Here is an 8,489-nt window from a genome sequence, read left to right as displayed (position 1 = left end):
GCTTAAGTAGTTCGTACATTTTATTGTTTGTCATTGTTTTGATCGTCTAGCCGTTACAACATTCGAAGCTAATGTAAACCCGCGTTTGAGCGTAACGATGGGAAAAAGAGGAAAAAAAATGCGTTTTTAACCAGACTTGAAAACAGGAAAACGTTCGTACTTAAAGTTACAGCCGTTACACAACTAATGCACCCCCCCCTTACCTCCTCCTACTCATATTGCCCGTTTTGGAAGGATGGAATATTACGAACTGAAAGTTGTAATAAACAACAAAACTGAATCACATTACTAGAGCACATGCAAACGAGCGCATGTTGACGACAAAGTCCGCACGCACACCACTACGAGGCGGCCGTCTTGGCGAATGCTTTTGGCAAATGGTTCGACACGCGGTCGAGCACACAATTCATCCTCTCAATGGTGATGGCCGAGCGTGAGGAAGAGTGGCGCCAGCGCACCGAGTATAAGCAAGCCCAGTTCGTAGTTTTTCAGCCCACCGGGGCCTCCGGACGGCGACGGTTTCCCGCTGACGGCAGCGGACGAGCTCGGCGGTTGCTGCTCCAGCAGGCTGTAGTTGCCGAGATGGTGGCCATGCCCATGGCCCCCGTGCCCGTGATCGCTGCGGTGCGTCAGCTCGGGCAGCACGTGCACCGTCGCGACGTACAGGAACGTGCCGGCCGAAAACAGCATCGCAATGCCGGTCGCGTTGAGCGATTCGAGCGTTTCCTTCTGCTCGCTGCCGATGCCGAAGTACGTCAGCAGGGTGAGGGCCGGTGCGGCCAGTGCAAAGATGAGCAGGTGCTTGCGGATCCGGTCCCGCTCCACGCCCTCGTGCAGCAGGAAGCTTACCAGCCCGAACGCGGCCGGCGCTTTGTGCAGCATGATAGCAAGGAACACGATCATCTCCACGTCCGAGTGGCTGGTGGTGGCGGCAGCCCCGAGTGCTACGCCGTCGGCGGCCGCATGCACGACCAGCCCGATCGTGGCGGTCAGGTTGCGCTCGCTCGAGCCTTCCGTCCGGCGGGAGGACACCTGGTCGACGAGCATCATGAACACGAAGCCGAGCACGAGCGAGAGCCCTATCGTGGCGGAATGTTCGTCGTTGCTGTGCTCGTGCCGGTGCTCGTCCACCGGCAGCCCGGCGGAGGTTCCCGGGCCCCTGGCCGCCTGCTCGAGCGAACGTTCATCGTACAGCGAACGAATGCCCTCGGGAATGATCACGGTCAGGGCGGTTCCAACGAGCAGCCCGGCACCGAATATCGAGACGTTTTTTAGCTTTTCCTAAAAGAAAACACAAATTCAGCATTGAATCAAATAAAACCGAAACACACGCGTTATCGTCTTACCTCCGACAGTGACATTATGAGCGGAATGTTTCCGGCCAGGTACGACCCGACCAGCATCACGATAACCAGCGCGAAAAGCATCGCTGTCTCGTCCATTCTGTTGCGATTGCTTGCTCCGGGCTGGTGTCAGGGCTTGGGTCACCTGTTTACTTGCTCGTTTGTGCAGCAAAATTGTGTGCGACAGCAAAAATCGATGGTTTCCTTCGGTAAACCATCAAAATTTGATGACACGGCTGTCTATTACTGCTGACCAGGGAGGAGAATTACACAAGGTCCACACCACCACCACCGTCGAGCGGTGGAAGCATACGGAAGTGGTTCACTGGCAGTCGGCGGGTGGAGGAGCGAAACCGTTCGGGCGGGTTTTGTTTATATGTACCCCACAGCAGATTATCGACGTGTCCGAGGTTGTGTGCCGCGTCCGAACGGCCACTTGCTTTCGCTGGGAATGTTTTGCTTGTTTGGGGGGTATTTTTGCCTTTTCCTGCTCTCTCTCTCTCTCTCTTTCCCCTTCCACACAGGGAGTGTTTTGCCTTTTTTTGACACATTCTGTTTATCACGAACGGTTTGACGTTTGTACATTTGCTTGAATGAGTAAACGGTATGTTCAGCTTTCTTGATGCAGTGTGGCACCGACGGTTGGTGCAAAATGTTGCATTTCTGTTTTAAAATTCTGCAATGAAAGATTTTGTCATAAAAATTGAAAAAATAGTAGTGTTTTATGGAGTTTTATCATTTTGAGTTAATTAAAAAATTCAATTGATACCAATTAGCTCAATACAATGTCACACTGTCCGGCGTAGAAGCGCCTCCCAGCGTGCGGTGTTGTTGTTTTGGTTCTACCGTGTGTCGTATCGGGCCGGCAGTGAGCTTCTGGATGAGAAAGTTACTCATTTTCGGTACGATTTCCAACCCGTTCAGTGTTATTACGCGCTTTTTCAACCGCTCCGTTGAAGTTAAAACCATGAACAAAACGTTCAAGCTAAATACGGGCTTCGACATTCCACTGGCCGGCTGTAAGTATTACATATTGCTACGATTCTCCGGAGTGTTCACCACCTTGCAGCGGTGTACCACTTTACCCACCCTCCCGGTATGCTGTAGATTGTTCTACCACGGTCATGACTTATTCATTAGATGGAATTTGAATTCCGGGTTCACTCCTTCAGGCTCTGTTCCCCTCCGTTCCGATCCGCATCGACAGCACTCTTTCGAGCTCACTTCGATCCCGCTTTCCGGTGTTTAGCGCCGGAAATGAATGCGCACATGAAAACATACGAATATGCTTGCCTCAAACTTATACACCCGTTTGGGGTGCTTTTTTTGTTGCTGTTTTCTAGTTGGCACCTACCAAATCCATGGCCAGGAGCTAATTTACCAGGTGCTGGATTATGCTCTAGAAGCCGGCTATCGACACATCGGTTCGTATGCAAAATGGGCGGTGGTGTGTAGAGGGGAAAGGAATTTACATAAAGGTGTATCACCTGCATTTTTTTCTTTCGTTTTCTATTGCACGTCTTACCATCACCACCACCAATAAAGATACGGCGGTCGTGTATCGCAATGAGGAGTACATTGGCACGGCGCTGAAAACGCTGCTACCGAAGTACAATCTGAAGCGTGAAGACATATTCATTACCTCCAAGTTGAGTAAGTAGCACGGCTGGTCGATGTTATTACTAGCCATGAACGAGATTCACAACTGCCTTTTTTATCCCCTGCGCAGTATCTCAGTCGGGAAAGGATGAAGCATTTGTTGAGCAAATGGTGCGCAAGTCGCTCGCCAACCTGCAGACCGACTATCTCGACCTGTACCTCATCCACTGGCCCGGTGTGAGTGGTAAGTGTGGTCGTTGGAAATGGCTTTTCGGTTTGTTTTCTTACCAAAAATTCAATCTCTTGTTCCGGCAGGTATGCAAGTCACCCATCCGGACAATGTAAAGTACCGGGCGGCTAGCTGGAATGCGCTGAGCAAGCTGGAGCGCGAAGGTTGCCTCCGTTCAATCGGCGTTTCGAACTACACGGTGAAACACTTGAAAGAGATGCTGGCGGATTGTAAAGGGATCGTACCGGCAGTGAATCAGGTAGCGGCGGGAGACAAGCGAAGAGAGCGAGTGTGAGAAGGAACAATCAAATTACTAAACTTTAATTTGCGATCCTCCTCCAGGTTGAGTGGCATCCGTACTACTACCAACCGGAGCTGCTCGAGTACTGCCGCCAGCACGGGATCTTTCTGCAGGCCTACTCGTCCCTCGGCTCATCCAACACGGCCGAGCTGCGCGAGGACGAAACGGTCCAATCGGTGGCGAAAAGCTTGCAGAAAACGCCCGTCCAGGTGCTGCTTCGCTGGGCGATCGAGCAGGAGGTTGGCATACTGCCGAAGGCACGATCGCGCGACCACATCCAGGAGAACGTTGGGCTGGAGTTTGAAATTCCGGCCGAGCAGATGAAGCAGCTGAACGGGCTGAGGGATAGCGTTGGGCACAAGTTTGCCTGGAATCCGGAAACGGTTGTATAGGGGAAAAAACGGGTTGGTTGTTATTCTGTGCCTTTTTTGTGTGTTGAGTAGAAGGTGGAAAGGAAGCAGCGTTTGATTTTAATTTACCGATAAGCTTTGAAAATACTGATTCACACACTCACTCTCTGTAAGAGGTTAAAACAGTTGGAGTAATTGTGCACTAACAGTGGTGGTTGTTTTTTCTATAAAATATTCCGTTGGTTAGGAGATAGGATACGACAAAACAAGTCACATTTAAGGTGTTTATTAAAAGCACGTTAAAAAACGAAACGAAACAAAAATGGACATCAACTTAGCGAATCGTATCGCACGCGAATGTTTGGCACAGTTTGCAAAGCTTCCGAAAACGGGCAAACCAAACGAATCGTTCGAGTGGACCATCCTGTCGGCGATCGTGCTCGTCACCCCAGCCCACCACGCTGCTTCCAGCGACATCCGCGTGGTTGCGCTCGGTACCGGCACCAAGTGTTTGCCCGGCGACGAGCTTAGCCCCCGGGGCGATCGTGTGCACGATAGCCACGCGGAAGTGCTAGCCCGCCGTGCCTTCGTGCGCTACCTGTACGAACAGATCGAGCAAGCGTTGCTGGTGGAGGGAGGCCAGCCGAAGGAAAGCATATTCGAGCGGCAAACGGTAGACGGCGGAGGTTGTGGCAAATTTGTGTTGAAGAACGGCCATTCGTTTCACTTCTTCACCACGCACAGCCCGTGTGGCGATGCGAGCATATACAAGCGGGAGGAGGATGCACTGTTGCCCGCAAAAAGGGCACGACGAACCGATGAAGCGTGTTCCGACCGGGCCGATGAAGAAACGACCGTTGGATGTTGCATCGGCGAAGATCGTACGGCGGTGGGAATGACGGGCGGCAAGCTGCTCGACCCGGAAGCGCACGGTGACCTGATGGCGCAAACGATCGGTGCTGTCCGCACGAAACCGGGCCGGGGCGTGCGGACGGCTTCCGTTTCCTGCAGCGATAAGCTGGCCCGCTGGAACGTGCTCGGTGTGCAGGGCGGCCTGCTAATGATGCTGCTCGGCCGGCCCATTTATCTGGACGGGGTGGTGGTGTGCGACGGGACGGACCACTCGGTGGTGGCGCTCGAGCGAGCGATCTGGGGCCGGTTCGAACGGTGGAAGGAGCCGGCGTTGCGGGAACCGTTCGAACGACACCACCGTCCGGTGGTCATTGCGGCCGATGGGGGTGAGCTGTTTGCGTATCGGAAAAATCGACCCCACCCCACGAAGGAGGCAGGCGGAAAGTTTCAACCGTCACCGTGTGGAATCGTTTGGTGCGACGTGAAGGAAAGGTAAGCGTGCATTTAAGGGGAACTTTTTAATTACATGTATGGGAGTTTCGTTTCTTCTTTTTTAGTGAGCGGTTGCACAGAAAGATTGAGGAGTAAGAAAGCGACCCAATTGCACTAGAACATGCACGCAAGCAGTAATTTAATTACACACTTTCGCTATAATTACGAATCACCGTGTTCCTCGCGTTGCTCTCGACCGAGCTTACACTACCGTCTACTTGTGTACCGGTGCTGTTTTCCCCATCGCCCGGTTTGCTCAATACACCACATTTAACCCAGCAGCCCTGAAGGCATTGACTTCGGTTCCTTCTTCAAATCCCACCCCATCAGGGTACAATTGTATTTCAATTGCGGCGTGTCAATTACCCTTTTGCGTTGGATTTTCCACCGGAGCGCGGAGAAAGCGGGATTGTTAGAGCGACACATAAATAATTATTTCTTGCACGAGCATTTCTGCAAGTGGTGCTGGCAGGGCACAACTGTAATTTGTCCTTTGGTGGAATATAATAAGGAAAAAGAGAAGAATCCTTCGGGACGGATGGAGGCGCCTTGTCGCTGTGCCGTTTGTTCGCGTGTTCGCCCGTGTCGGGTTCGATTTCACAATCCCTGTTAATGGTAATGAATGTAAAGTCATTCCTTTTGTACATTCACACGCCGTCACACCGTTCTCTCTTCGCCCCGAAGGGGGTACGGGCTTAATCCCTCCCTTAGGTGTATTTTCTTTCCCCCGTTTTTCTCTCTTTCTTGATTGAAAGCTCCACACCCTTTCCACGTTGCGTTGCGAAGGGTTTCCTCTATTATCCGTCTTGAGTGTTGTATACTCATTTATTTTCCACCCCCCTTTCTAGCTACATTGCATCGAGGGTTGTCCCTTCTTTTCCGCCAGCTCGCAAGAAAAGGGGGCGGTTTTAATAACTTGATTCATTCGCCGCAATTAATGTTCCTTCTAGCCATTTCTTTATGCTCACGCTGTGTCTCTGTATCTCTGTCTATTTATCTTTTAAACATTATCTCTCTCTTTTTCATTCATTGCAGACCACACGAGGTGGAGGTGGCCGGCCGGCGACACGGCGTGACGAAGCGCAAACTTGCCACACCGGCAGCTCGTTTGCAGATTTCTAAAATCGAATTATTTAACCGCTTCGCACGAACGTACCGGCGGGCAGAGCGGGAAGCTTTGCATAATTTAACCGTCCCATCGTCGGTAGAGGGCGCAACGCAACCGAACATTGCAGCGGCCGACGACGTTGGCAAACTTTCTTACGCGGACGCAAAGGCACGGTCGGTGGCGTATGCGACCCAGTGGGCCAGCGTGCGAGCGACCATGTTCGGCCGGTGGCCGGTAAAGCCGACCAGTTTGGGAGCGTTCCTCAGCGATGCGAGCTAGTTTCGAGCTTTGGTTTTGGTTCTGTACCATCGACACTGCAGGTGTTTGTTGATTGAGTTAAAATGATGGAGCGTTTGATGTTTGCTAAGGGAAGATTTTAAGCGGAGTTAGGAGAGCTAAATAAAAATGTACGGTGTTAGTTGGTGTTAGACCCTCTCTGGTTGGCCTTTTTTAAACGTGATTAAAGAACCGAACGACTTTGTTAATCCGAAAAGAAGCTCCCCTTTTTTATAGAAATACTGCAGCAACACCTTGAAAGCTGCAGCCAGGGCCTTTGCCTAAACTTATCACTCAGATGGCCAGTTTTCCCTGCTCCCAAGCGACCGATTCGTGTGTGTGCATGATAGTACAAGACGCAGACAACCGGTAAATTGGCTAGCCCGTGTAGTGTGCACATTCGGCATGGGGAAGCAAGCACAACAACTATCCTTTCCAGCAGGGTTTTAGGGAGGGAGAATAAAGGTTTGCCATTCGTTGGCCGTTCTGTTTTTTTATTCTTCTATTTTTGGTTGCACTCCCTGGTACTCGAGTTTTTACACCCGAGTGTGTAGACAAAATAGGGGAAGCGACTTTGTTTCTTCCCCGGCAAGGCACATCCACATATCCGTGCCGCACTAAAAACCAGGCCAGCGTGTAGTGTACGCGTGTCCCTTCCTTTTCGGCTGCTGGTGTTGCGTTTAATTGGCTTGTTGGTAGATACGGTGGACGTGGGAGGGTAAAGGAGCCTAATGTGAAATGTGATACGGTGGCATGGTACGAGAAGTGCTTGGATTTCCTTTCTAGCTGGTGAAAGAGAAGCGCGTTGAGTTGTTCTTTTTTTTGTTGGGAAGAGACAGCTTGCCATTTTCCAAGGGTTTGGTTGCAATTAATTAAAAAGAGAACAAGAAGAGCCTTAAGAAACTGAAATCAAGCTTTTTTTCTTTCTTTTTTATGTACTGCCATGTTTTTATACAGTCGTTTTTTTGAGGAAAATTGGACTGCCCTCCGACAGCTTATCTCTGACCACTTTGTGACACATTTCACGAAGGTCTCCTCACTTGGCATCGGCCGTTTCTTTCTCTATTTTTTTAAAATAATTCATCTCGGGGATTTTTGACAACATTTTTGGAGCATATTCCAGCAGAAATATCTCTGACCTTCTTTGTTTTTTTTTTGGGTTTTATTTTTCAGTGGTAAACATTTCAACCCCTCCGTAGAGGGAGCTTGCGGTCTGCCTATTTTTGGTAAACAGCTGGCACAATCGAGCAGATAACTGCCTTTTTGCTTTATGGAAGCCAGCGAAAGGGAAGAATGTCAATTTACCGATGCTCCCGAGGGAAAAAACGGATTGTCGCAGTATGTAGCTTTTACTTGTTTGAGTTGGCTGCGGTACAATGTAGTAGTGAGCGTGGCTTTAAAAGAAGGCCAGAAACCAGAAAACGAAAGCAGAAGGGATAGTGTTGCGTAATTATACGCAACGTAAGTGTGCTAGTGTTTCATGAAATGCACCGTTGAGTATATGTTTGATGCGCCTAAATATAGGCAAACTATTTGTGTGAAGAGTATTTTGCACTAGTAAATATATTAAAGTGATTTAATTACACATTTTCGGCAGTTGCAATAAAATGTGTAGCTTTGGAAAAAACTAGTATACGCTAATATTACCGGTCAGGGTTAGCTTGAGCAGCAATAGAAATGATAGCTCCCTCGACAGGTTTACAAAGCGCCTAAAGGTATGCAATGTGGTGATTTTAATAAGCTTCGTTACTGGTACTAATACAGAGTTTCCCGTGTTGTTTTGGTTGGTTTCCGATTTGTTGGGTTTGTCCCGCATATTTTTGAATCATAATTCTTGGATCAAATTATTTTAAACAAACGAAAATACGGCTAAATCCGTAATAATGTTAATCCAAATAAAAATTATTTAAAAAATGTCGGAAACGCTCTGTAAATAGTT

At 49.5% G+C, this 8,489-nt stretch overlaps 3 protein-coding genes across 3 annotated transcripts; 2 read left to right on the top strand and 1 right to left on the bottom strand.

Moving 5' to 3' along the window:
* Nucleotides 1–2: 2 nt before the first annotated feature.
* Nucleotides 3–1,873, bottom strand: LOC120956870 (zinc transporter ZIP9). The gene is made up of 2 exons (XM_040378646.2): nt 1,347–1,873; nt 3–1,281 (listed from the first exon to the last, which is right to left on the bottom strand). Exons 1-2 carry the CDS (start codon nt 1,440–1,442, stop codon nt 415–417), a joined length of 963 nt encoding a protein of 320 aa, XP_040234580.1. The 5' UTR covers nt 1,443–1,873; the 3' UTR covers nt 3–414.
* A 287-nt stretch (nt 1,874–2,160) lies between these two features.
* LOC120956869 (glyoxal reductase-like) lies at nt 2,161–4,169 on the top strand. The gene is made up of 6 exons (XM_040378645.2): nt 2,161–2,362; nt 2,687–2,767; nt 2,889–2,996; nt 3,073–3,186; nt 3,258–3,430; nt 3,514–4,169. Exons 1-6 carry the CDS (start codon nt 2,224–2,226, stop codon nt 3,862–3,864), a joined length of 966 nt encoding a protein of 321 aa, XP_040234579.2. The 5' UTR covers nt 2,161–2,223; the 3' UTR covers nt 3,865–4,169.
* On the top strand, nt 4,145–6,704 carry LOC120956868 (tRNA-specific adenosine deaminase 1). Its single transcript, XM_040378644.2, has 2 exons — nt 4,145–5,166; nt 6,202–6,704. The coding sequence occupies exons 1-2, from the start codon at nt 4,145–4,147 to the stop codon at nt 6,551–6,553; spliced, it is 1,374 nt and encodes a 457-aa protein (XP_040234578.2). The 3' UTR covers nt 6,554–6,704.
* Nucleotides 6,705–8,489: the final 1,785 nt, after the last annotated feature.

Source organism: Anopheles coluzzii, chromosome 3 (assembly GCF_943734685.1).
Source record: "Anopheles coluzzii chromosome 3, AcolN3, whole genome shotgun sequence".
Lineage (NCBI taxonomy): Eukaryota > Metazoa > Arthropoda > Insecta > Diptera > Culicidae > Anopheles > Anopheles coluzzii.
This window is presented reverse-complemented; position numbering and strand designations above follow the sequence as displayed.

Excerpts from the sequence above, each read along its gene's own strand:
- LOC120956870 (XM_040378646.2), bottom strand. The coding sequence starts at position 1,442 with ATGGACGAGACAGCGATGCTTTTCGCGCTGGTTATCGTGATGCTGGTC. Across the intron at positions 1,282-1,346 it reads TCATAATGTCACTGTCGGAG|GAAAAGCTAAAAAACGTCTC; the intron begins GTAAGACGATAA and ends GTTTTCTTTTAG.
- LOC120956868 (XM_040378644.2), top strand. The coding sequence starts at position 4,145 with ATGGACATCAACTTAGCGAATCGTATCGCACGCGAATGTTTGGCACAG. Across the intron at positions 5,167-6,201 it reads TGGTGCGACGTGAAGGAAAG|ACCACACGAGGTGGAGGTGG; the intron begins GTAAGCGTGCAT and ends CATTCATTGCAG.
- LOC120956869 (XM_040378645.2), top strand. The coding sequence starts at position 2,224 with ATGAGAAAGTTACTCATTTTCGGTACGATTTCCAACCCGTTCAGTGTT. Across the intron at positions 2,363-2,686 it reads CGACATTCCACTGGCCGGCT|TTGGCACCTACCAAATCCAT; the intron begins GTAAGTATTACA and ends GCTGTTTTCTAG. Across the intron at positions 3,187-3,257 it reads CCACTGGCCCGGTGTGAGTG|GTATGCAAGTCACCCATCCG; the intron begins GTAAGTGTGGTC and ends TTGTTCCGGCAG.